The sequence below is a fragment of the Cololabis saira genome, chromosome 14 (assembly GCF_033807715.1).
Source record: "Cololabis saira isolate AMF1-May2022 chromosome 14, fColSai1.1, whole genome shotgun sequence".
NCBI lineage: Eukaryota > Metazoa > Chordata > Actinopteri > Beloniformes > Belonidae > Cololabis > Cololabis saira.
Genome location: NC_084600.1, coordinates 17,321,818 through 17,349,487, shown reverse-complemented (window position 1 = coordinate 17,349,487; position 27,670 = coordinate 17,321,818). Strand labels below are relative to the sequence as shown.

The following is a 27,670-nucleotide window of genomic DNA, read 5'->3' as shown; positions in this document are numbered from 1 at the left end:
AGCTTGTGACAGGTGGGACGGATAGCTCCTCTGATGTATGAACACGTACACTATTGGAGTTGATATATCTGAAGGAAAAACGTGAGACAAAGGGAGAGAGCTGGGAAGAAAGCAGAAACAAGGAGACTGAGGATGTATGCATATATGTATGCATGTATTTACAGCGCATTATCCTGAGTTTGTTTTTACCTCTTTGTACCTGTCCAATTCCTGAACAAAGGTACGCTGGTAGAAGAGGGTCTGCAGGCGTTCCTGAGTGTAGTTGTGGCAGAGGTCTTCAAAAGATGTGCCGCACTCGCGCTTCACCAGCCTGGGGTTTTGAAAGCCTGGTGTGTCCACAATGAGCAGAGAGCACAGGGAGTGCTGGCTGGATTTCAATGCCCTTAAGCATGCAGGGAAAACACATACACATGTTGAGGGCAACACTGCAATATGTCAAGCATCATTTATTGATTACATTCAGTGTATAACCCTGAGCTCTGACCTCCATTACAACACCAACTGTAACCTCACTTAACATATTCCTGTTTCTTTTTTTATTTATAACCTCAATAAAAAACTACAAAGTTATTATAAACTCCTATACTTCTAAGATAGTCATTAAAATTATCTTTGGGAGGAGAAAAGCTTTTTAAAATACATTAAAAAAAAAAGACATTTTCAATTTGAGTATGAGACAAACCGGTTTATTAGAGAAATGACGATGGTGAAGAGTTCGGAGTAGAGACCAGATCCCATCCCTTCTAAACACTCCAGAGCCGTAGTTTTGGATCCTGCAACAAGAAACAGCAAACAGACAGAACGAATCAATAATTTTCAGTTTACAATATTTAAATTGCAAAACAGAACAAGGACTACTTCTACAAGAAAAGGAAATGTTAAAGTCAAACTAGAGAGGTCACAAAACTTCCTTCTGCAAGGAAGTAAAAATATCATTTTAACATTTTAGGCCCAAAGATATAAGGTACCCAAGCCGGGTGAGAAATTGTCTTTGTCGAGCAGTGTCGTTTCGCACTCAGGTGCTTTGGCAGTGGTCAGATCAAACCATGCAAGCTCATGTCTGTGCCTAGCGGCAACGGCTACCTGTTAAGTTCACTTAATTCATTCCAGTATCACACAAAAGGTGAATGTATGTTCGGTTGGGGGATGTTTGAATGCATACACACATACTGGACAGTCCATTTTGCTTGTGAGAGGAGATGCATGGAAGGTGACACTGAGGTCATTTCTGTCTTTCCCTGCTGTGATGGACTTTTAACTGTATCCTTCATGCCCTTCAAAATCTGTTGCAGTCTTGATGGAAGTCAGAAACCTTCACATGTGAAAAATCAATGTAAGGCAATTATGATTTCAAGGACGATGAACGAAGAGGGGATCCAAAACTGCTTGTCCCAACATAGTGTGGCCACTCATCTGTCAATAGCCATTGTAAAGCTGTAGCATTCATTACCAAGATAAGCTTTACTTTTTCCATGCATGCATTTTCCCTCAGGTGGTGAGGAGATGCACGCATGTGTGTGTGTGTGGTGAAACAGAATGACAGTGACAAAGAGAAAAAGAGCAGGACAGGGGGGCTCTGAGGAATGAAGAAGAAAGAGTGCACTGGTAAATGTGGTCTGGAGTACCTGCATCTGCTGTGCCATTTTCGTCAGAAGCCTGGCGGATGGTGCTGGCTCTGGGCAGGGTGCCCTTGGCCTGATGCTTGAAGATGGAGGAGGAAAGCTCCTCCAGGGAGCAACCCAGCAGGTAGGCTGCCTTCTGGGCCCACTCATGACGTGCAAATTGTTTCCTGCCAGCTGAGACACACGTGAATGAAAACCACCATTAGACCTTCTTCCAAGAAATTCCAGGCGCATTGTGAGAATCCTGTCTGGTTCTGGTAAACTGGCTCTGAGATAGCTGATGACAACATGTTGGAAAAGTCTAATAAATAAAATACAAGTAGACTGAATTAAACTGCTGTTAAGGAAGACATAGCCACATAGCCACCAGCATTTACAAAAGTATAAAACCGAGAACAAGTCGCTCTTTAATCTAGTGGAAGAAGGCTGGAAACATCTAGATAAGAGTGCGAACTTTAATTTAAATCCACCATGAATGTGTATCTTTTAAGACTGAAGGAGAGAGACTAAGATTCAGTTAAGAAAGAAGTGGGTTCTATCAGCTTTATCAGTACAAAAGAAGCCTTGCATACTTATAATGATAAGACGGGTAAAGTCATGCAAAATATATTTAAATATGTGTTGTTGCACTATAGAAATTATCAAAACTCTACTAAAATGTCAAGAAGAGGAAATTAGGTTCAAGGAAATAATTTAAATCTACTCAGTCAATTATGAAGTGATGCTTGTTGTCACACAAGTGTTGACAGTATTGCAAACAGACACAAGCAGGTGCATTTTAGATGGTCGCTTTAATTAGTTCTGGAGGTTGAGAGACCATTGCTGCCCTCTTGTGTTCCTCAATGAGGCTGCACTGCAGGTCAACCTCTTCTTGAGTGTTTTTGTATGTGATCACCAGCGCAAAAGCTCAACTGTGGCAAAAAAAAAAATGAATTTTCATGCTGCAGAGTATTCTTATATGAGTATTCTTGTATGAAAATGTTAAATATTGGAAACTGACACCAGTCTGTAGACCTGTTTTTTACTGCTCCTTCATCATCTACTGCTCCTTCACTGTGTTTTCATATCAATGCCTGTATTAAACGAGTATAAAATCGCCCTGAGTTCAAAAGTCATCCCCTGATTTGTAGATTGTGCTAACATTGTTTTGAGTCTGTATGCTCTGTGACAAACAGAGTTATGTTTCCATTTAGATGTTTTCAAACTATTCCCGTATGGTGCAATACTGCCATCAGAAAGACTGGTCGCCATCTGGAGGGGAGCGCAGACAATAATTTGGCAAGCTAATGTACACTGTGGCAGACAGCAAAAAATGCACCGCCACTTTAAAACCTACTTTCGCCTCAAATTACTTATAGCTCTTGCAGGATTCCGATGCTATGAAATTAATTAATTAATATATTTGTGATTAAGTTAGATAAAATCTATTTCATAAGATCAAATATGCTCAGACATAGTGTAAAATTGCTTTTTTTCTAAAGCCTTTGATAAACAGGCCTTGGATGGAGAGATCACAATGTGAAGGAAACAAAAACTAAATTCGCTGTAACAGATCCTCTCCAAATAGAAGAAAACCAAATTTAAGATCAAAGTTAATTGCTGACGTGAGCGAGTGCTACTTAGTGGTTTAAAGAAAACAGGTCTCCGTTTGTTCGGTTTCATGATGTCTGTAGCTTCAGCTCCAAGCATAAATGAATCCTTGTGTTATGAGAACAGCTGTTCCCATTAGCTTTATGATGCATCATTATGAGAAAATAAGGCATTTCCAACTATTAAACTAGTCTGCCAGTAGTTTTAGTTGCTGCATTAAATCCTTTGTTCATTCAGTAAGAACACATGAGGAAAATCTGTCAGAAGTTCAGATCTTGCAGGGGAAAAAAAACAATGCATCAATTTAATGGCAGCTCCAAACAATAAAAGCAGGATAAGTCTATGAAATTAGGTCTTTAATGATTTCATCTGGTTGTCATGTGTAAGCATTGTTTTGTAAGAAAAGCACAACTTTTCTTCAACTGCCTAATTTTTTATTTCGAGCTGTGGTTCGCTACAGCTCAGCTTAACGACCTGTGCAGTGTGCAGCCTCTTTTTTTAAGTGCAGATGCATAATTCAGTTAACTGGATTGCATCTGTCTTGCATCACACAAGTGACGCTTTCATAATACAGACTTGACATGTGTCAAGTCGCATCAAGAATTGCTGAAGGAAATTTTGGTTAACAATGATTATTCTTGTCATCGCGCGTGTTCCCGTGTAAGCGCTACAAATTCACAATGATTTGCACTGGAAAACATCCCACAATGAATACATTATCAACAATAATAAATCATGCAGCTATGGAAGAGCAAAGCCTTTTGTGAGCTCAGAAAACTTACCCTTGGTAGCTCCTGCGGCTCCAAGATGATAGATGGCCCCAAGGATGAGCCACAGAGCCCTCTGCTCGTCGGCGCTGATGCCCAGAACCTTCAAGGCTGCTTGCAGCTTGGAAAAGTGCTGAGAGGCCCGCTGCTTGTCCTCCGGCTGGCAAATTTAAGTAAAAGTGCTTTAGCTTTATTCCCAGTAAAATGAAAATCAAATCTCACTTTGATTGTACAAAATCCGCCCAATCTTTCATTAGCAGTTAACATTTACCTTAGTTTGTGGCATAATTCCAAACGCATTGTTTTCAGCAAAGTGGTTAAGGTGCAGTTCAGTTCTGATGGAGAAATGACAACAAGACATCAGGGTCCACACCATGACTGACAGCAGGGTTTTGTCACCGACACATCACTGCGTAATAAATTCAGCAGTGCAGCATAATGGGATTTTAATTAGCAAGAAAGTATCAGCTGACCTAAGAGAGCTGTCTACTCCAGCCATCAGGTAGTAAAAGACATTAAATGAAGACTCTCCCTCCGGTCTTCTTGTCACCCTCATTTTCTCCAGCAGCATCGTCTGCAAGGCCACATTAAAACAGCATATGAAAACTGCAGAAAAATAATGTCATTAAAATCATGTAGGCATAACAGCACCTCATGAACTAACGTGATATGAACAGATAAATGCTGGCTCTGAAGTGAAAACCACAAAAAAGAATAAAATAAAAAAAGACTGAACATTTTAGAAAAAAAAGCTGAAATGATAAATCAATGTCTCAGAAAACAAAACAGCAGAACCACAAACGTAATAAAACTCAATAATATTCCACAAAACACAATAACATTTCATAAAACACAACACGGCCCAAAACATCTTTTCAGGAAGGCAACAGAACAAAACCCACACTATGATTTCAGACATACTAACACAAAACACACAAAAAAATATCCCAAAAACCACACACACACAGTAAAATATAATATTTTAGAAAAAAACACTACACGTAAACAACATAAAAAAATGTAATTAAACAAACGTGAGTCCACCATCATTAACTCAGATGAGACTAACGAATTAAAAACAGAAGTTTAAGGGCTGGCATTAAGAAGTTTAAAAATGTCAATTAAACCACTAGAGGTTTCTTTTGCTGTGTGTTTGCTTAAACCTCAAACAGGTCATTTTTAACCGGGTCTAAGTAATTTCTAAACACAAGGAGACGTGGATCTTCCCCTACATACAAAAGTTGTTAATATTCAGCACCTTTTAATCCCATGCAGGGTTCTTCCTGTTAATTAAAGGCCAATAGAAAAACATGTATTTTTAATACATTAGGCTTTTGTATTAAGAGGGATCATCGTGCAGAAAAGTGTGCCTTCACACTCAAAAAGTAACAATAACATCTAACTGGATGTATCCTGATGGGAGAAGACTGTCATCATCCTGTTTGTCTTCTGTTACCCTCAGAAGATTCAGCAGGAGCCGTGACATTTCCTGACTTACCATTTCCTGACTTATTGTTTCCAGCACAGAGCACATTTGCTCATGGAGCGCTTTTAGCGCATCAACCTTCATGCGCTTCTGAAAGGTTTTGAAATTTTTGGCACCACTGGATTTGTGCTCAGTGAGCCTGCTGTGAAATTGGACCATCGGATACAACCCCTTCTTTGTGTATTTTTGTGAAAAAAGTAGTTTGTGGGCACTATTAGCTGTTCTAGCCGTCTTCAGCAACAATCCTCAAATCTCTTTCCAAGATCAATACGTGTATCAGTCAGTTAAGCAGCTCCTGCTCTTACTGCATACAACTTTAATTACAGCCTGCCAGTTGATAGATGTTCGACTGATTTCATTGGCATAATGTGTAGCTTTTAGCTTTTAGTGATATTACTTTAAACCTAATTATTATATGACTGGTGGTAACTTTTGCCTTTTGGTAAAATCCCAAGATCATGTGATTCAGATTTGAGTTGCTCATTGTCTGTGGGTCTGTGTAACATTAAGTGCAGTTTTTAATAAATATGATTCAGGCTCCTTTCAGATGTGCTTGGTAGACGGCTGAGATCGAGTCATCAAAACAGTTACATTTCTAATACATCAATGACGACGGGACAGGATGTGAATTATCAATTAGAGTGAATAAATATCATTTTGGCAGATGTGATTTGTTCAGTGGAGTTGTTTTTTGTGATATGCTGTCTTGCTTGTTATGTTTTCTGCATTTCTTTTTTTGTTTTCTAATGTTCTATTTTCCCCTGAAATACTGTTTTCTGTTTACTTGTTTCTTCCAAAGCGTTGTTGTTCTCTTTTATCATTGTACACAGGTAGTTCGAGTGCCGTCTTTAGTTTTGTTGTGACATTACTGTTGTGTTCTGCTTCGTGGGACTGCAACCACTTTTGAAATGACAGTAAATTTGCATGTTTATTAGTACCTGAATTGAAGCTGATGTCACCAGACCTGCCTGGTCGAAGTCCAAGGAAACAATGTGGGAGAAGCGACTTGCATTCCCATTCAAACTAGTGGAAGCATTTCCAAAAGCCTCCAAAACGGAATAGACCGCCTGCCATTTCTCGGCTACAACACAGCAGAGTTATTTGATATTTGGTTAAACAATTCTTAATAAGCACGTATTTGTTTTGAATGTATCCTTTTCAACTTACTGGAGAAGGTCTTGTTGGTGCTTCCAGCAATGGTCACCAGATACTGAATGATGTGCTGGCAGTTGGTGGTTTTGCCACTTCCACTTTTGCCGAGCAAGACGATGGACTGATCCTGACGAGTGGTCAGAAGGTTCCTGTATGCATTCTGTGCCATGCTGTAAATGTGAGGTGCAGTGTCCTCTCTTTTGCAGCCCTTGAACATTTGCATCACCTAGAAAGAAGAAAAAGAGACAGTCACAGAATGGAGGGCAAAAATCAGCGAGAAGCGCTTATTGGTGTAAACCTATTTAAATTTTCACAATACTCTCATTAAGTCAATCATTATACATGCAGGCTCCTGCCTACCTTCTCAGAATACATAGAGGGGGCACTAATAGGGTTAACAACCACCATGTTGACCCCCGCGTAGGTGTGCACCAGGTTGCTGCCATACCGCTGCCGCAGGGAATGCATCACGCTCGCCTCGTTCAAGTACTGCAGCGAGGCCAGGTCTTCCGCTCGGTCAAACGACGGGGGGTTTGCCTAGAGTTCAAAGACAGAGGCGGTCACTTACTGACCCGGTGCCAGGCGTAATGGATGAGATTCGGGGGTTGATTTGATGATTAAATACCTTCTCTACATCATCCTCATCCACATCCAACAAAGATCCATCACTCTCCAGGCGGATTTTAACCTTCCCCTCTGGCAGACTGCCTGTCTCCGTCTTCAGAAGAGTTGCTGCATCATCACAAAGCGTGCAATTAATTATTATGTTGTTTGATCTCAACCTAAATGGCAAAACTTTAATTAATTGTATGTGGCTGATGATATGGGAAGAATTATATTTCTTTCAAAGTTTCAAATGTATCAAAACCTAGTACACATTTAGTATTTGTGTTGCCTGATGTAACTACGAGTAATAAATTCATTTAATATCAGCATTTTTTTAAATTATTTTTTCCACACTTCTAACTACCACTTCTGTAATTCTCCAAAGAGCAAAGAATTAACATGACATCACTGGCAAGAGAGAGTTGATGGTAATCAAAATGTTAATATATCCAGCAATCCATCAAAAAAGGCAGATAAGAACAGAAATTACACTAACCCAAGGAAAACCCGTCCTTGTGGACAAGCCATACTTTCTCTGTGTTATACCAGGCTGTCTCTGCTTTTAACTGCTCGTCAGACTTTCCCTGTTAAAAGGAAGGGGGAAAAAAGAAAAACACAATGAAAAAACAAGAAATGCGTGTATAGAAATACCAAACATGAAAAACAGATAATTCAAACAAATAACAGCTTAATAAACTTCCAGAACAGATCCAACAAATAAGATAATCACAACAATCCTTGATTAACTAGCACTTTCACACAAGACAAGTGGAAGGAATATAAGTGGGTCTTCCAAAAAGAAAAAGAATATAATACTCTCTTGTTTTCATATTTAACCACTTAAATACATGTTAATTACTCCATCTACACTGTTCCCATGACCCCCTTTATAATGCATCTTTAAACCACTGAACTTACTTAGGGAGCATGTAATACCTTTACTACAATGACATCACAGGGGAGAGACCAGACTGGGATGTTTCACCACATACAAGTTACTCACATGGAAAAAAACTGTATAACTAAATCAAATATGGTGGAAAACCTTTGCTTTTACAGAAAATGTGTAAAACTGCAGAGGAAGAGGAGATCAAATTTTAGCAGGCAGGGCTACAGGGGAGTTGTACCAAGCCCTGGGATACTAGGAGGGGACACAACCTTACTAACTGCTACCACAGTAACGAGGTTGACATCAATCTGAAATACAGCAGGTTACAATCAGAATGACGAGCAGTTGTAGCTATGGTCAGACCTTAGTTGCAGCCGAGTGTGCTGCCTGAAGCAGGGCCACTGGGTCCTCAACAAGCTTGGACTGGAGAAGGGACGGATCACAATCAGTATTCTCAGCAGTTTAATTCAGCAGCGCAACATCACACTCTTTGTGACTCATCACACTCGTGACTTTCAAATACATGCTGAAAATAGTGCCAAATATAGTGCCGTGATGAACGTAACAAGCAGTTATGAGTAAAAGATAAAATATAAAAACACTGCAGCACAACCAACAGCAGTCCATGGATGCAACAGAAAGGCAACCAGAGCAAAACACTCAAGCAACCATCCTTCAAATTGATAGTGTGCATTAATTAACAGAAATTACAAGGCAGATGAAGCTACAGGGCAAAGGTCTGCAGAGACAAATGCCCGTCTTTCACACCCACAGCCACACAATATCTGTGAACACAGTGAGCTTCAACAGCCAGACATCACTCTATATGTTGAAGTAATAGTCAGTGATAAATGGTAAATGAACAGTATCTAAATTGCACTTTCATACTGTTGTTGACCACTCAAAGTGCTTTTACACCGCAAGCCAAATTCAACAAAACACGCACACACAGACATTTATGCACCTCTCTTAATCTATAGGGAGCCACACAGATTTATTTTCTACTGAGTCCACGCAGTAGAAAAGAAATACAGTATATGTATATATATATATATATATATATATATATATGTGTAATATAAAATACACACACACACACACACACACACACACACACACATATATATATATATGCAATAGAGCCAACTGAGCAGCTGAGCATAGAGATAGACATGATTCTGCATAATGATGCAGCAATATACATCATGCAGTTATAAGATATGCTCCAGGATGTCTGGCCTCATGCAAAGTGAAGGATCCTGCAGTTGATCATATCATCAACAACCATTTCATTGCTAAAAAAAAAAAGTTCAATTGAACAGGATTTTAGAAGCCGCTTGTTTCAGTTTGCGACGACGATATCCACATGCAAGTGTAAAGCACACAATGAGAGCAGTGTCAATTCAATGTGTCCTTGGGGAGATTTTCTGAGAACTCCTGACTGACCCAGCCTTTGTAACCGCTGGTTACGTCACATTAGTGCATTCCAGGCCCCTGCATGAGCGTGGACAACAGCAGGGAGTCAGAAACAGGCAGACAGGCAGCGGCCGAGTGGGTCAGAAAGAGGTCAGTACGGGAGAACATGCTCAGATTCCAGTCTTCGACGGCCAAGGGAGTACGGCGGGCACACGGTCAAACAGGCACTACCTGAGAGCATTTGTGGCCTCTGGCGCGCTAGCCATGCAAACAGTAAAGAGGAATGTCAGAATTCAATGACCCACAGACAAAAGGTAGAGACATGGGTTAAGACAATAAGACATCAGAGCAGAGAGAAGTGGTTTTAGTGCTACAAACTCTTAGCAAGTAACTGTTTGCTGCCATAAAAACAACCTAAAATAATGAAATAATCCCAAAGTCACATTATCATAGTATGGTGGCTTCAAAGAGAACTGATAAAATCAGTGAATACAAGAAAGATGGAATGAGCCAAGAACATCAAGTCAAAACTAATTATAATGAGATGAAAGCAAAATTCCCTCCTGAAACAAAAGCCTGTTGTTGATCAACGATGTCGAATATCATTTCTATAATACTTAAGGCTACAAAGTAAGACATAAATGAGAAGATTTAACCTTTTTTTCCCTACAGTATAGCGATATATCTCTGGTATCAAAATGACACCTGGCCAGTAGTGCAGGTAACTTCTGCAACCGGACTCATCATGGCAACGGGACTGCTTATGCTGGGAAATCTGTGGACATGTTTTTCTTTGATCTGGGTAAGCAAGCAGCTGACTGGTAAAGCAGGGCAGATGCAAACCACAAATGCAGAGATAAGTTACATTATTGTCATCTAGACCGAAGATCTTCTTCATACGATTGTAGTCATCCTCAGTGGGGACCAGCCGCGGGACCTGAAGTTGTATAAAAATGATTGAACCAGAGGTAACTCAATGGAACGTCCACTTTCAGGAAAATGAAAAATGCTGGGCACAATAAAAGATAAACAAATGAACAATAATGTTCTATGAAATAAATCTTCCTTATTTTTTTAATGTGGGAAGCAGAGCCTGTATTGTGTTCCCATGCATGAGGATGAACACACCTGTTCATTGGCTGCAGCCTGGGCGGGGGTTTGTGCAACAGGTTTACCATTGGGCATCACCGGGGGGCAAGGAGTCTCCTTTACCTTACATCATGTGTAAATGTTCACAGACAGACAAACATGCGCACATAGATGAAAGTGAGGATGGCATTTATGTTTTGATCCATTTTCTTTTCACTTTAGACTCAGTGAATACACAACTAAAACTACAGTCAAACTGATTTTTCCTCAATCACCAAATGAATGAAGGAAACTTGGATCCTGAAGTCCCGTAGCTAAAGAATAATGATTCACTGATGTCGTCTGTTTTCCTTCAACAAAAAAAGGTTGCACATTTCTTAAAAGTAATCTGGAAAAAAAGGAGAAGGAAAACGTGGCAAGCATAATGCCAGGGTCACTTAAAACCCAATCGTACAATAGCGAAGTAAATTAAACAGTGAAAACTAACGACAAGGCACTGTACTCGTGCACAGTTGTGGCAGGCACATATAAATCAACATGTGCTTTAGTTTTATACTTGCTGCTATTTGTATCTGAGCTATGTTTTAAGGTTTTGTAGGTAAAAAACATTGACAGTCAACTGTTTTCCTTGTCAAATTTTTCTTTTTCCACAAAGGTCTAAAGGGCAAAAAACAGTAAAATCCCATCACAAAACCTTTAGTGGTTTTTCTTCAATAGCTCCAATCGCTTAAGTTTCAGATTCAGCTGATGTATTTTCTTGTCCCGAATCATCTAACTCTATCAGCTAAAACAAAAATATATAGCAGGTGCTCATAACCAGCAGTGAATCCTCTTAAATTTATGACTATCTGCTGATAAGATTCAACATGACTTTCAGTCACGCAAATATAATTCCAAATAAACTAAAACGCAAATATATCTCAAGTCAAGACTCAGACAAGATCCATAACATCGTATAAATGTCTATAAATTACATTTCTAAATAACTGAAACTACATTCATGCTGCATTGAGGTTGATAATTGACACAATGAGCTTGTTGTTCTCTCTCGTTAGGGAAACAAATGTTAGATTCATCATCATCTGGGCTCTTAAATATTTCTTTATCAAACATTCCCACAGATTGTTATAGCCTCTGTCTCTCCTGTCATCAGCTGTTGGAGCACCATTTCACATCTCTGCCTGCAGAAAGTGACCAAAATGAGTCACAGCTCAGTGCTCACAGACAACCAACCACACTACCAGTCTGCAGGTGATGAGCACGCTCATACCCACAGATGAAACCGTATCATAAGTTCACCTTCAATTATATGAGGTGACTTCATACAGTTTGTACCCCCACCCACACAGTTTTATTTATCAGAAATTAAGACCGATTTATACTTTAGGAGAAAAGTGTGTTGACTTGAGTAACCTTGACTGGATACAGCCTACTTATAAAGTAATAGGGATAAGTTACTGTCCTTATCAAAATCAAACGTGCATGCTGGAGTTAGAGGAACCACAAGTGACTGTGAAAAGTGTGTGCTGTTATAAAAAGGTTTGCTCACACAGAGAGGAGGCACACACTACCTCTGCTTTCTTGACAAAAAGGGGATGAGCCTTTGGTATGAACCCTGAAGGAGGAGCCAGTGGATCCGTCTTTGAGACAGGGATGAATCCTGGAGGTCTCGCCAACAGATTCTGTTTTGATGGCAACAGATTTTGTTTGGGTGCAGGGATGAAACCCGGAGGAGGAGTCAACGGGTTTTGTTTGGGTGCAGGGATGAAACCCGGGGGAGGAGTCAACGGGTTTCTTTTGGGTGCAGGGATGAAACCAGCAGGTGGGGCCAAAGGGTCTGACTTGGTCGGAGGGAGGAACGCAGGTGGAGGGGTGAGGGGGTTAGACTTAGGTGGTGCAGGGTTTGGCGCTGTTTTAGTCGGTACAGACGTGGCCTCCTGCGGTTTTTCCACGGTAGGCTTCTCCTTCTTTTCCTCCACGTTCTCCTTGTTCTCCTCCACCTTCTCCTTGTTCTCCTCCTCTTTCGCCTCTTCTTTTACATCTTCTTTTCGGTCCTGAGTGCGGGTGCGAGGACGATGTTCCTTGAGTCTACTTCTGCCCATTAGACTGGCCAGACCCATGGATATATCATCTTTGTCCTCCGGAGCCGCTCCAACTTTAGTCGGAGCCGAGTCTGCAGCAGATGTGGAAACGGTGGACTGGTTCTGCGCTTCCGTTCCAGCGGGAACCACACGCCTCACAACCCTCCTCACCACTTTCACCACCTTCTTAGGGACAGTACTCTCCTCAGCCACTGGTTTGTCTGATCCCCCCATGGCTACTTTACTATTTGCCTCTTCAGCTGGTGGTGTAGTCGTCTGTGGAGCCTTTGCCGTCTCTTGTCCGGATTTAGTTACTGCCTGAGGTCGACTACTATCAGACTGGATACAAAGATAGCAAAGTAGTGGAGATTATTCCCATGACTGGCACAGATAAACTGTCAGAGTTTTACAGGAGGTTCCATGCCGAGAGAATAATCTCTAAAGCCATCCATTATGCTGGATTTTAGTTTGCATATCTTAAAACTGTCACTCAGGCTGCACAATTTTAATTTTAAACCTGAAGGACAGAGTGTAAGTTTTGTCACACAAAAACGCACACACATTGTGTTGTCACATTTCAAGCAGCATAAAAGAGCAGGTGACGGTACGAACCCGCACAGTTGTTAAGGAAGGCAACAAAAAGCTGCCTTTCTGCTAGCAAGGCGTGATGTGTCATGATTTAGTTAATGTATTACGGAAACAAAACAAACAAACAAACAAAACACCGCAAAAGCCTTTAAGTCTGATTCCAACTGAACGACAGTGTCAACAAAAGTTTATTTTTAAATCATTTAGGTTAAACTGAAAAAAGTGTGCACAGTGAGCCATGAAAACACTTCATAAAGACAAAGTGTTGTTTGTCAAAGCCATGCGGTTATCACCTTTCTAAAAAACAGCTATCAATCTAAACTGTATTCTGGACCATTGTTCATGAACTCAATATGTTTCATTATTATCTTTTCCTGCATGCAAAAACCGTTTGCATCACGTGAAATAACTCTCCAGAAAACATGCAGCTGCAAAGAAACTCACATCTGGCTTGTTCTCAACTTTAACCTACAGAAGGGAAAGCAACACAAATACGATCAAACCATCAAACATGTAGACCAAAGCTTGTGTCTGTTTACTTAAATTTTGTACAAATTCAACAAGCAACACGGTGTAGAAATGGAAACACAAAAGCGGGACTTCCCTTTTGCTCCCAGAAAGAAAAGCGTGATTTGTACGCCATGGTGACAGCCCAGCAGTCATGGATTTAAGCCGGACCACGCGGAGAATAATTGCATGGAATGATGAGACAAAAATTAAGGGGCGGCCAAAGAGCAGAGGATGAACTGTTCTGAGTGAAGAAGAATGGGAATTTAAAGATGAGCGGTGGGATACTGAACTTGTTTTCAGTACACAAAAGAGGTCACAGAGAAACATGGCAGTAGAGGCCATGAAGTGCTGAGGATAGAGCACATGAACAACATCATGACACGAATGATTAGCATTTTTGCAGTCACACATCACTGAAAATCAAAACCATGAAACTATAAGCCTGGTGCCAGTAATTGTTATTCTATTATTTCACAGTCTTAACTCTCTCAGTGACTTACTATAATTGTGAATAGTGAATTGCACTTCAGTCCTACTCCAAAAAGGGACTTAAGGATTTTTTATTCTTTTACGTGTGTGGCACAAAATTTGGCAGTGCGGGAGTAGGAAACAACAGAAACCGGTGCTGCCAAAAGCAAAACACAGCACAACATTTAATTAACTCAAATACATGCAAATTAGATACCAAAACAAACAAATCTGAAGAACTTCTGTCACAACTTTTCAGTAAGCATTTTCGATTAAAAATGTGCCAAACCTACAGCGTGAATAAGTTATACGCCAACTATTTCACCATGTCTGGCCCGGCTTTCATCAGCGTCCACTCCTATAAATAGTTTGAGCAAAGCAAAGCAGGCCATTCTGAGGCGCTATCAGAGCCCTAATGGAACTGCTAAGCAGAGCATGTACACCCTGAGCTGATCACACCACTCGTCACACACAGAGACCACCGGAGGCTCGAGCCCATTACCTCCTCTCTGGGCCTGGTTAACCTTCCAATCTTCACTCAGCCACTGGAGCAGTGCAGTCAGAGAGCTAAGGTAGGGGAAAGCCAGGGTCCACCAGGAGCAAACACCCTTATAGCTCTGAGAGGGAGGGTGGGTTCAGAGTCAGAACAGCATAGTAGAGCTGTGATCTGAGGAGTGGAGGAGGGTAACGTGAGAGGAGTTGGGCCGGGGGTAGAAGAGGGACAGCTGCTGAAATACAGGGGGGGACTATTAATAGAGTATGCACAACTACATCCTCTGCCACTGTCATGTCTCCCAACCACGTTCTTCTCCTGGTGACACGAAATTAAAAATACAGTCTCATTAATCAGATGCTAAACTAACCTATGAGCAAAATGAAGGTAAAAGATCATTTTAAATTTGGAGGAGATAAAACAACATAACAAGACACTAAAACATGATTCAAAACAAACAACTGCAAATACAAATGGCAGCGTCTCCCTATAAAACTTGAATCTTAGTTCATCAAAGTATCTGTACTGAGATATAGATTTGTTTATTTAACATGAGAATACTTATCGAGAAATATGTTCATCATTTTGCATTTTACTCCACAAGAGGGAGCTATAACCCAGTGAACTGGTTTCTACAGTTCAGAAGACCCTGCTTCAGCACTCTACTGACCTACATTCAAACTTATTGATTGGTGGAAAACCTTTATATAATCGCTGTACAAACAGTGGTTTCAGAAACACACACAACTGCCGTTTTCACATTAATCGGTAAATAAATGTTCATCTGGGTTTGTGGCATTTCAGACTTTAACTTCATGCAAACAAGATGTTTTTCCATCTGTTGAAACTGAGTTGCTGTAAAACCAGTTGGGTAAAAGCAAACTTAAGTGTAGGTTAGTTGGAGGTACTTGTTCAGTTGTCTGACTCCATGAGAAGCAGTCATTCAAGAAAAACACAGGAATGTGGCAACAGGCTTAAATGAGCAGCGATCAGTTTATCTAATCGTGGTCATTTTGTTTGTTTATCTTTATAAACACAAATAGCATGTTATCAAGTGATCAAATCAGGTGATAGAAAATGTGTCCTTTGAGCAACATCATCCAGAATCAGCACATGCATCTGTGAGAACTTTGCCCCACTTTGAATGTAATGTGAAATGCTGTTTATGAGAAGAGATGGAATCTTCCAGCAGAAAAAAACTCTTTAAGCAGCAATACAACATTCTTTCTCATATTAAGCTCAGGGGTTCACATGTTAACACATGAAATGATCCAGTCAAACATACATCCTTGCTGCTGTTTTACATACACTGCTAATCCCTGGAGTTTTTGTTTTTTTCTGGGATAAAACTATGTGCCGTCTGTTTGTCTAAACATGGTTAGAGCAGAGTTCAGAGCTGCACACCATCAAAAACCACTGATTGTGATCCAGTTAAATTCTCACATGATATAAATTCTGTTACCCAGCTCAGGGACCACAACATAACAGGAAGACAGACACCAGAGAGGAATTCATTTCTGTACAAAGAATGTGAGGTTAATCTCTAAAGGGTAAAGTGCAAAAGCATGCGCCGACGATGTGAGTTCTGGGAGTAAGAGAATGCTGGTGACCCAGTACATGCCTCAAAGTCAAGTCTTTTATCAGATATATCTGTAAACTCTTTAGGAATGGACATTGAAGGCAGTTACACCCATTCACCACCCAAAAACCACACATGAAGGCATGCACAACATGTGCTATGATCTACTGCTAACTTATAATTACGTACACCGTTTTAATTAGGGCGTGAAAAAAAAAATAATAATCTTAAAGCATTAAGTCCTTGTCATTTAATGTTGAAATGATTATGAGAGCATTTATCTAGTAAAGCTGATGATTAAAAAGTAAATAAATTCTCCTAAATAAGTAAATGTACTGGTACAATTGTGTCTTTTTTTGGGATGTATATATGCCAAGACGTTCCCAGGCCTGCCGAGAAGCACAGTGCCTCCAGCATGTCCTGGGTCTTCCATGGGGTCTCCTCCCAGTGGAACATGAGGAAGATCTCACCAGATGCCCGAGCCACCTCATCTGGCTCCTCTCGATGCGAAGGAGCGGCGGCTCTACTCTGACCCCCTCCCCGATGGCCAAGCTTCTCACCCGCTCTCCAAGCAGGAGGCCGGACACCCTGCGGAGGAAGTTCATTTCCGCCTCTTGTATCCCGATCTCGCTCTCTCGGTCACTACCCACAGCTTGTGACAATAGGTTATAGTTCCACCAGGAAATGTATTTTTCTTATACAATAAAATATGTGAAAAATATGGTGGAACTATTGAATGTACTATATGACCAATGATGCACACCTTCAACATAGTTCTTGTTTCTGTCAGACCAATTCAGGGTGTGTATGACAACCATGCAATTCCCATAGACAAACATGGAATCAATAACACACCCAGGAATGTCAAGCATCTGCCTTACGTTGACAAACAGGAACCAACATAGTCGAGACGCTTCCATTGTTGGTGTCAGTGCAAAAGGAAAATGCATTTAAGTGTGGAAATCATTTAATATGAATTTAACAGAATGGGAAGGAAGAATGGCTTCCAAGTAGCCTCTACCATAAACCTAAGAGCTTTATAGCTTTACGCCCAGCCTCTTCCTGATTCATGCTTGTGTTTACTGCCTCCGGATTATCTTCCTGTTGGTAATGGAGATGATGTCACTTCAACCAGCAGCTCTGAGAGGAAATTACAATATTAACTATCTATTAACTACTATATCTATATCTGGTCGGCAGAAAGAGAGGAAATCCTTAGAATGATAGATCAGTGATACTGGAATATGAGATGGAACTTTTAGCCATCCTTAGGAAATAACTCCTAAAACGTAAAATGAAGGCCCTGCCAGGCCGTGCCCCGCCTCTTTAATAAAATCCCAAATTTCACAAACACAAAAGAAGGCAAAGAGACCATTACACCACAGCAGAACTGCCTCATCCAACATGACATGTATGGTTTGAGCTGTTATTTATTAACTTATTTGTACTGGTTTCTATTTATTTAGACTTCCTTTGTCACCACTCAGATTTGGCTGTGTTCCTAAGATTTTTTTCAGTTCAATTCAGTGTCTTCCCCTTCTGAAATAACGCCGGAAATCCCACCAAAAGGTATGCGAGCGGAAATGACCTGCAACGGAAAAACGGAGGCAAACTAAATCTGTCATATTGCAGACTAAATAAGTACAGCATGTTCAGGGCTAGACATTCAAAGTTACTTGTTACTGTCAAGCCCTGATCCAGTTACCAACAGTCTGTGTTTGTGTGAGATAAATGTTTAATTCTACTGTTACGTCAGGTCAGACTGAAAAAAAAAGTTATTCCTTATTCCATTATTTCATTTTGAAAAATCAAGCTGTTACATTTAACCATTTAAGACCTTTCACACCAAATGAGCCAAGAGAATCAGCATGATCACAATAAAAACCCACATATACTTAAATAAGCATTAGCACCAGACAGCAACAACATCATTAAAACTGAAAGATCTCACAGATATGTTTTACAGCTTTAGTATTGCTATGGCAACAAGAACAGATGTCTCAGCTACGTGATATCGACACTGTAAAACACGTCAACTCAAACTCTGACAACAAGTAGCCTAATGAATTTTCCCTCTAACAAATAAAGTTTGCCAAGTAAATCATATATCAATTTTTTTCGCCAAGGGGCAAGTGGATGAAAAAACTTCATGTCAATGTCTAGAGATCATTAAAGTCAATTAAATCCTCCTTTCAAAGTCTCAGTGAGTGAAATTTGATGTTTATGACAAAAGAGTTCATGTGTCAAAGGAATGACATTCAGAGTCTTGGAAATAAAACAGAAAAGACAGAACCTAACAGTTGCTTTCATGTTTTGTTTAAATGTGGCTGTCATCTAATGGACAAAAGGTTCACATACTCAACATGCATGCATGAAATTACTTAATCTAAGTTCTTTCTCTTGAAACAGGACCAACCACTGACCCCGTCTGAATAGCAAATTATGCAAATCTTAACAATACATTTTTTTTTTTAAATATATATATGATTAGATTGCAGATAAAGATTATTTACAGACCTGTGTGGTTATGACAACCGGACAGATCTGTGAAAGGTGGAGTGTATTATGCAGCCTAAAGTAAGCTGATGCTGTAATAGGAAACCCTGTGATAATGAAGCAGGAGGGAAAAAAACCAGCAGACAGCAGTCTGTTAGAGAGCAGGTGTTTAGCTGATACCAGTCATGAGCCCTTTTTGTTCAGTAATAAGCTTATTATTATTATTGTGTTCTTGCTGCAGTCACACCGGTTGCTTGGCAACTTCATACTGATGTCAAAGTCACTCCAGAAAGTCAATGCACACCTGCAATCACCACCTGGCTATAGTTTCATACTTAACAAGCATGCATGAGTGTAGCAGCAATTTTGTTGTGTTCACGTGACAGGGAAACATCGTGTTTCCTCAAAATTATTAAATAACAACAAAAAAAAACAACAATACTGGGATTTCAAGCATCAATGTCTGTATCTGTGTTACACAGCTCTAGATCTAGGATCCAGATCTTAAAATAACTATCTAATAATAGTGCTGTTAGTTCTAGGTCATTCTGACAAGCACGTTTTCTGAAATTTCGAGCAGTCTGTTTTCCCAATAATCATTTGGATTGGATGAATTTAGGGGAAAGAAAATTAGGACGAGGAGATAACCACCTCTTGATAATTGGCAAATGACCAACATCTGTGGATGTGTACACAATCAATCCCTGAGTTTCGTATGGTGAAATCTGAAAGACACGCCAAAAGCATATTACTACCAATGATTATTATTTCAACAGTATAAACAAAATAATTATGTTAAAATAAAGCTGTTTGGGTGGTAAAAATGTTGGTCTATAATATTTTTTTGATAAAAACCAGATCAAATAGAAGTCTGTTACATAGCCGGTAATACTTCGGCCATAATGTACCTAAAATTAGAGGATACTGCCCAGTACTGACCTGGTAGCTTTCTAAACTCTGCTGCAACAAAGCCTAAACAGAAAACAAAAGGCTTAAATTCAGGTATCTGTTGTTTAGTTTATAAAGAGTTTAACTTGATGGCCCTGTACTTGCTGGCCATGATTATCGTGGAGAAAGGGGCTGAATGGGCTGGCAGCCAAGTCTTACAAGACCATATGGCTATGGGCTGTGGTGGCGTTTAGGCCGTTGTTTCTTTCAGCGTCCCATTGTTTGGTCTCAAAGGACTGGGGGTGGGAGGGGGATTAAATGTACACCAGAACACATTCTCTCTTTCAAAACACACAACATGCACAGACACTCCCCCATACAGGCAGGCACAAAATCACACTACCAGTGTCATTACAGTCCCCCCCATAATGTGGACATCTTTAATCCACTGGATACGGGTGGAAAACCACAGAGCAGGAAAAGAATAATGGCAGATGTGGAAAAGGCTGTGTTTTTACCAAAGTATGCATATTATACATAAACACACATACAAATCAGATCCTGCAGCACCTGAAAACAAACTGTTGTGAAGTGTTAACAAAAAAAATAAATAAATAAAACGGACTTGATTGCACAGAGAGGTAGCATGATTAACCCACGTGATATTTGCATTTTCAAGTTGGATCTATTCATATATACCAGAGAAAGAGTGTGATTCAAGAGTAATACTCACATCAAAGACTTCTTTGTGCAGACCTTGAGTGCTCCTCAGCCAGCTACGGTTCAACTCACTCAGCTCCAGAATCGGCTGCACCTTTAGCCGCACCGAGTCCCCAGACTGACGGATCATCTCCACGATTTCATCTCTGCTTTTGTTCTCAACGTTAATTCCATTGATTTCCACCAGCCTGTCTCCCGGCACCAGGCCCAAAGCCCAGTCCTTGTTCCCAGCTCCTGGTTCCGCAAAATGCACCACACGCCGGCACGCTCCTCCATCAGCCTGCCTCTCTAGCATCGTGGTCCTCCTCAAGGAGAAGCCAAAATCCCCCGTGTTGCGTCGCTGGATCTCAAGTTCTCTTGGATCTGGTGCCGGTGGAGCAATAAGCATCGGCAACTGCAAGTCTGCACCAGGGAACGTCTTCTCTACTACCTCAGGAATGTGAACTATACCGGTGAATTTTAGACTGGGATGGAACTGTGAACTAAATGGAGGCATGTTCTGGTCTGAGATATCTGAATCCCCAGTATCACCGAACTCTCTGCCCCTTTGAGGAAAGCCTGTTTGACCCGGGCCTGGTAGAGAATTCAGCCTTGCCAATTCCCCAAATTTTGCTGCTCTCTCTTTTACAGAGCTGCGACTTTCACATTCATTTTCCTTAACATCTTGACCAGAGCTACTTGTCTGCCCTACATCCTGCTCTAAGGTGTGGTGAAGGTGCTCAGAATCAAGGCTGGTCAGGGATAGCTCCGAGTTGCTGGCCACCTTAATTGGGATCGGGTTGGATATCTCCAACTTGCTCCTTGAATCCCTCTTGGAGCTCCCTCGGTTGAGGTGAAACAATCCTCTACGTATACTCATCTCCTCCAGGCTCTTTAACTCTGCTTGAGACATACGTTCCTTCTTCTCCTTCTTCTCTTTCTTTTCTTTCTTGCCCAAGTCCTTCTCTTTCTCCTTGTCTTTCTTAATGAGGTGAAACATGGTGGACCTCTACTGAATGTACTTACCAATTTGATCACAAAAGTAAACTCAGTAGTGTTTCATGAAAGTACCTCAAAACATCTAGAGTGGATATGAAGTTATCTGTGTGAAAGGAGAAGAGAATAAGAAGAGCTTTAATGAAAGCATAGAAAAGCCCATGAAAGTAATTTTAACACAAACACAAACACAATTTCATCCATATTTAACACGTTTTGCTCATTTGAAGAATACTATATATTTGCCAGTATAGCCTTGAATTGACTTTTTTTTCTCCTACATTTCACAACTGAAAAATACAAATTTTAATCAAATATTATATAATATTATGTCATAACACACTTTTAAAAACAACAGTTTTATCATTTAGCCTAAAACACAATCAAATGTTCAAATACTTCACTGTATGCTGTTGATGTCTCTCTGCTTTGCTGCTAACACAGTAAATAGTTAACTATTTACAGAAAACAGTGAAACCATTTAAACACAAAAGAAAAAAAATACATTATTCACTATTGTACCACATCATGATTTCATTTAGAAATAAAATAAAAGTAAAATAAATCAAATACACAGGGCTAATTGATAAAATGGCAATGGACTTAATTAGCTGATTTGAAATAGTCTCCTGTCTTGATTTTAAAAATGATCGGGCTCCCTTTATACATTTTTTTAAGTTAATATCACCAAGTTAAGAGAAAATAATTTCAACAAATAAAAAAACAGGGCAGTCAGTGTCCATCTGATTGGCCAAATATCTCATTGCACTTAAAAAACAATGTACATGCTGACATTGCATTAAAAAAAATTGTGTATATATATATATTGCAAACCCCTATTTCATGCATATATGTATGCATACATACTATATGCAGAAACACAGACAGAAAGAGAATACAGCTCATGTGCAGCGTATCCTGTCCATTGTATACATTTCCACATCTGTGGCACAATCCGCCAGTGCTTGGCCTACATAGATGGCCTGCTGTTATTTCGGCAGGACCGCGGAGACATGGAGAACATGTGAAACATTTGTAAATGCCTATCTGCATTGTAGCTGGCGGACATATCCAGAAAAACCTGCTTTGTTTTTGTCTAACCCATAAACAGCAAATTCCCACCTAATCCCCACCTAATCACGTCCCTGGAGCTCGGGGCGGCTGAAAAAACTGGCCGGAAACAGTATGAAGGCTTTTACAGTTGCACCAAGTGATATTCTCATTGCGACTTTTTCTCCAGAAAACGAGTTTATTTGTATCTAGCTTGTCACTTTAACAAGTCCCTAGCCTAGCTGTAATGCTCCCCCTTTAAGCTGCTTTGCCCTCATTCTCTGGCACTGGCATGGTCCACTTTCAGGGGAGAGGATAAAACTGTCACTCGTGAAATATAAGCCCGTCGTAAAGGTCGTTGGAAGGTGAGTCAGTGACTTACCTGAAACTGGTCAAAAGTGAAAAGCGCTGTTGTCCTAGTAGAAGTTTTCGGCATTTTCTTCCTTGTAATTGTCAGTGGGTGAGAGAAATGGACCCGTGGTGCCTTCGCAGGCTCGCCGTAAACTCCAGCTTCCCACATCCGTGGAATGTATCTAAAAGATACGCTATTACCGTCGAAAATTTATTTCTAAGAATAATACAAGTAAACACAATAAGCTGTGGGACCATAAATGATGACAAATGTGTAAATTAATAATCTAACATTTATACAATGAGCCTAATTATGCAACTGACTAAAGAGCTTCAAACTGAAGTTAAATACTCTGTCTCCCCAATGCAGAAACGAAAGATTATAACAAAGTCCAATCTTAAATGTCATATGCGGATACCAGCTACATTTACTGTTCAGGATTTACAATAATATTCGTATCATAAACGTTTCAATCGATCGAGAGGCCAATAGTTTCGATAGCAAATGAAGGCAGCACCCCCGCATATTGAACAGCAGCGACCCCTACTGGTCATTTTATTTATTAAAATACACGGCGTGTAAAAATGGGTGTTTGTCCCATGGTGACGTTTTCTTGGGAGGACCCAAATACAACTTTATTTAGTATGCCCCCCATTTTCCTTCACAAGTACTTCACTATTTTGCAATACTGTATATAAGAATTTGTTCTTAAATTGCTTGCCTGGGTAAATAAAGGTTAAATTAAAAAAATATATATATATCATCAAATGTATATATATATATATATATATATATATATATATATATATATATATATATATATATATATATATATATATATATATATATATATATATATATATATATATATATATATATATATATATATATATATATATATATATATATAATAACTTTATTTGCCCTGAAGAAAATGTTTTGTATATTACGCAGTAATAATTTAACTAATATTCTATTTTAAACTTAAGCATGATCATTATGGATGCTGTCTAACAAGCAAGCTAAGTTTTACATTCAGCTGCCAATTTCTAGTGTGTTTTTTTTTTCTTTTGTGACTGTTGTTCTACAGCACCGAGTGTGCGGGTGAACGGTGTAATTTGACTGCAGAGGGAACTTCAAAAACCACAGAGCAACATTTTATGAAATTGCACCTGAAAAGCCATGTAGGTTCTCCAAATTATTCCTTGTATTTTACTTGATGCTAAATACTTACAAACTTGGGATTATCTGGTGTTTGAAACAAAGATCCTCTGAAATGTATAAAACATTGCAAATCTGAATAAATGCCAACTACATAGTTGTTTTTTTTAAACAGTTCTATTTGGGGTGGGGAGTGGGGGTCAATCTTTAGATTAGCAATTACAGTCAAGGGTTTGAAAAAAGAATTATTGAAATATATATGTTTAAAAAAAGAAGTGAATTGTTATAAGTCATTTACAGCCAGGACTTTTTGCTTCGTCCTACTTTGGTTATATTGTGCAGTCTTGTCTTGGTGTGATCTTTTTCATCTGAATTTCGTTTCGAAGTGCATTCCAGGGTAGAGTCCGTTTCGAAGGAGATGGCTGGGGCCTGGTTGGGGACGCTGCTGCTCCTGTTGGCAGACATGGCTGTTCCAGCTTGGAGGACAACTCTTCCATGTAATGAGTGTTTGAGCTCAAGCAGCAGTGGGTTACTGTAGGAATATAACTCCACCTGCTGCACGGGTTCTCTGTTGGACTCGCAGCACGTGCAGCATGCGGAGAACAGTACTCTGAAAATGTAGATCCAGCCTAAATAGTGCAGTTCCACAATGTTCAAGATGAAGCAGCCCAGACTGACGCTGAACATGAAGTTTAGAAAGATGGTCTTCTCTGTTGCGCGAGACACAAAGCAGTCCGTTCTGTTTGGACATGGGTACGTATCGCAGCGAAACAGGTGCGGGACCTCAAATCCAAAAAGGTAATACTGCCCAATGAGGAAGATTATCTCCATGATGGAGCGCAGCAGAACGTGTATGATGTAGATGAGCAGAACTTGACTTGACAGTTCGGTTGGGTCCTCTCCTTCCTCTTTCATTTCCGCCTCCAGTTGACTCCTCTCCTCGTACTCATCTTCCTGTGAGCTCCAGTCTTCATTGGGAAAAGTTGCGTCATAAGGACTTCCAGCTTCCAGGACAGCCTCTTTATCAGTTCCTAAGTGTCTATGTCTTTGATGAAAAGATGAGGGCCTGGGAGGCACGTCAACCTTCCTGACCTCTAACCTTTCGTTCTTGGTAATTTTCTGCAAGACGTAGACAATGTAGAATATAGAAGGCGTGGAAACGAGGACAATCTGGAAGACCCAGAAGCGTAAGTGGGAGACAGGAGCAAACGTGTCGTAGCAGACGTTATTGCACCCAGGCTGCAGGGTGTTACAGGTGAATTTGGACTGCTCATCGCTGTAGACAGCATCCCCCACCAGGGCCACAAGCATGATGCGGAAGATGAGCAGCATCGTCAGCCAAATCTTGCCAATAACTGTCGAATGGTTTTGAATCTCTGTTAGGAAACGACCAAGAATGGACCAGTCCCCCATTTCTGTGGACACACAGAGTTTTAAAACTATTTACAGCAGTCTGAAATAACTTTCATCAATAACTGAATCACAACTTAGTGAATAGGATGATTGTAAGAAATATGTAACAGTGTTACCATGACAACATATATCCTTAACATGAGTAAAAATGAAACTGAAACGGCTCTCTCAGCAATATAGATTTGAGTTAACAGATCACAGTAGGATGTGATCATATTTGACACAATCAGCTCTTCAAATGGATAATTTACTAAAGTCAAAATCCATAACTTTTTCTTTTTGTTAAATCATGAGCTTTTTAACTATGTTACCACCAAAGAGAAGCAATGACCAAAGGCTCTTCATATTCACAAATCATATCACAAATCCTAACTGCTCTTTCATTTCTACAAAACGTTTAGCAACATTGATTGTGACAAACTAAAAAATTCATAAATCCAGTCTCAAAGAAATCAAACTCCTAAGTGAATACCCAGTAAATTGTCATTCTACAAGGTAAAATATGCTCAAAACATTATTTACTCCTATTCTATTCAATATTTAATAATGTCCTGTAGGACCTTACCTTTGGAGAATCTGAGTGTTTTCTACCCAGTGCTGGAAAATATCAGAGAAAGCAATCTACATAACTTTATTTTCAAGTGGAGCCCATTGCTGGATGTTATTGTGTCTTTTGAGTTGGATAAGGACAGAATGGGCTGACCACACATATTCACCAACTGACTGAAACGGCCATTGCACTGTAAGAGAATAAAGCCTTTCAATGTACAGTGACACAAAGATTGAAATATACAATGGGGGCACCTTCACTGCACAACCATTCAGTGATGAGCGGAGAGTTCAAAGAACATACTGGAATGGCCGTGCACAATATCGATTGTTGCAGAGGTCTGAACTCAGATTTTCAAGACTTTTAATATACTGCTTTTAGTGTGGGCGTTTTCCTGTCTTCCATAAGAAAAGAGTAACAACAGCATCATAATTTTTCATGACACCTATGTGGGTATTTTTGGAGTTTGTTTTTCTCTCTTTTTTTACTTTACATTGTCTGATGAAGTCAATGAGTTCTTTTCGTATGTAATACGCATCTTTTTTATTTAATACAAACAGATCTTTTCTTTTCTGATCGATGCACACACAAACTGAAAAAAGAAAATGGTGGTGTGATATATCTGTGTATTTTCCTTTTCTTTATTTTCTAATTCATTTATTTAGTTTTGAGCCTAAAAGATATAATTTACTCTCCGGAGAGATGTCACCGATTACTCTCAGCTCCAACAGGGAGCTGACATCAGCGATGTACTGATGCTCACTAGTATACAGCGTGTCCCTTTTTTCCAGGTGTTAGACATCACATAAAACCTTCCTTTCCTCACATAAGACATCTCTTAAATAAATATTGAGTAGATCCAATATCAATATCCAGGTCTCAAAAAAGGCGTCTTCTTCTACACAAATCAAAAGGCTTGAAGTGCAAATCAGAAATGGTGTAACAGTATTCAGTGTCTTGGAAACAAGGCACTGAGTCACATAGTCTGAAATACATAATTACATAATAAGTACTCCTCTTAGGCTGTTTTTTTCCTCATGGTGACCAGATGATTCATGGCTTAAATATATATTTTTCAATTTTCACAGGAAAGGTACGTTTTAGGTGAGGTCTTTAGTAGAATCCTGCTGACAATATTCCCTCATTACTTTTTACCAAAGCAATAGTGATGAGAACAAAAGAACCAGTATCCCACATGTGAAATATTTGTAGCTATAAGCTTTTTCAAAAAGCACATAGCTCATAACACCACTGTATCTTAAAGGTAGTTTCATTTTTTCTTTTTTTTAAAAAGCTTTTTATAATTGTATTAAGAAGTTTGAAGAAGAATAGAGAATAACATTTTTTTTGCATTGTCCCAAGTTCCCAGTATGAATTGAAACTTTTTCCTGTTTGATGTATTTCAAAAGAAATACAAAAGTACTGTTAAAATTATTTTCATTGTAATCCTGTTATGATTTTTTTTAATGGAATTTGTACTTCGTATCAATTTAAATACCTTAATAATTTTCGTAGACAACATTAAAATCGTAATACCCAAAAACATGACTTCATTGTCTCCTGACAAAAAGGGGTGAGGCTCATTATCTTAAGGGCTTTGCTGTAGTAAACGCAATATCCATCGAAATCTCTATGTAAGGCATAACATTCATCCCCAAACTTATTTCATCTTTGAAAAAGTTTATTCCCAGCAGGAGATCAAGTGTAACCTACATGTTTTATTTAACTC

General features: G+C 39.6%; 2 protein-coding genes across 9 annotated transcripts in view; both read right to left on the bottom strand.

Annotated features, from left to right (window-relative positions):
• LOC133459746 (unconventional myosin-XVIIIa-like) overlaps positions 1 to 23,338 on the bottom strand; it is a 71,485-nt gene extending 48,147 nt beyond the window's left edge. For 2 of the 8 annotated variants that reach the window (XM_061739996.1, XM_061739998.1), the window contains exons 1-19: positions 14,767 to 15,038; positions 13,893 to 14,037; positions 13,731 to 13,756; positions 12,189 to 13,037; positions 10,657 to 10,740; positions 10,394 to 10,465; positions 9,760 to 9,786; positions 8,476 to 8,535; positions 7,720 to 7,807; positions 7,243 to 7,349; positions 6,978 to 7,154; positions 6,633 to 6,843; positions 6,404 to 6,546; positions 4,453 to 4,553; positions 4,251 to 4,314; positions 3,995 to 4,139; positions 1,626 to 1,796; positions 683 to 773; positions 190 to 382 (exon numbers count right to left, since the gene is read on the bottom strand). In XM_061739996.1, coding sequence (XP_061595980.1) covers positions 190 to 382; positions 683 to 773; positions 1,626 to 1,796; positions 3,995 to 4,139; positions 4,251 to 4,314; positions 4,453 to 4,553; positions 6,404 to 6,546; positions 6,633 to 6,843; positions 6,978 to 7,154; positions 7,243 to 7,349; positions 7,720 to 7,807; positions 8,476 to 8,535; positions 9,760 to 9,786; positions 10,394 to 10,465; positions 10,657 to 10,740; positions 12,189 to 13,037; positions 13,731 to 13,756; positions 13,893 to 13,929 — 2,646 coding nt within the window. In that variant the 5' untranslated portion in view covers positions 13,930 to 14,037; positions 14,767 to 15,038. Of the gene's footprint in view, positions 1 to 189; positions 383 to 682; positions 774 to 1,625; positions 1,797 to 3,994; positions 4,140 to 4,250; positions 4,315 to 4,452; positions 4,554 to 6,403; positions 6,547 to 6,632; positions 6,844 to 6,977; positions 7,155 to 7,242; positions 7,350 to 7,719; positions 7,808 to 8,475; positions 8,536 to 9,759; positions 9,787 to 10,393; positions 10,466 to 10,656; positions 10,741 to 12,188; positions 13,038 to 13,730; positions 13,757 to 13,892; positions 14,038 to 14,766; positions 15,039 to 20,453; positions 21,522 to 22,847 lie in introns of those variants that run through there. The other 6 variants (XM_061740001.1, XM_061740004.1, XM_061740002.1 and 3 more) reach the window with 5 other exon arrangements.
• A 410-nt stretch (positions 23,339 to 23,748) lies between these two features.
• On the bottom strand, positions 23,749 to 26,108 carry LOC133460322 (gap junction delta-2 protein). Its single transcript, XM_061740941.1, has 2 exons — positions 25,957 to 26,108; positions 23,749 to 25,393 (listed from the first exon to the last, which is right to left on the bottom strand). The coding sequence occupies exon 2, from the start codon at positions 25,389 to 25,391 to the stop codon at positions 24,273 to 24,275; it is 1,119 nt and encodes a 372-aa protein (XP_061596925.1). The 5' UTR covers positions 25,392 to 25,393; positions 25,957 to 26,108; the 3' UTR covers positions 23,749 to 24,272.
• Positions 26,109 to 27,670: the final 1,562 nt, after the last annotated feature.

What these genes read in the sequence shown, in the direction of transcription:
- LOC133460322 (XM_061740941.1), bottom strand. Translation starts at nt 25,391, where the DNA reads ATGGGGGACTGGTCCATTCTTGGTCGTTTCCTAACAGAGATTCAAAAC.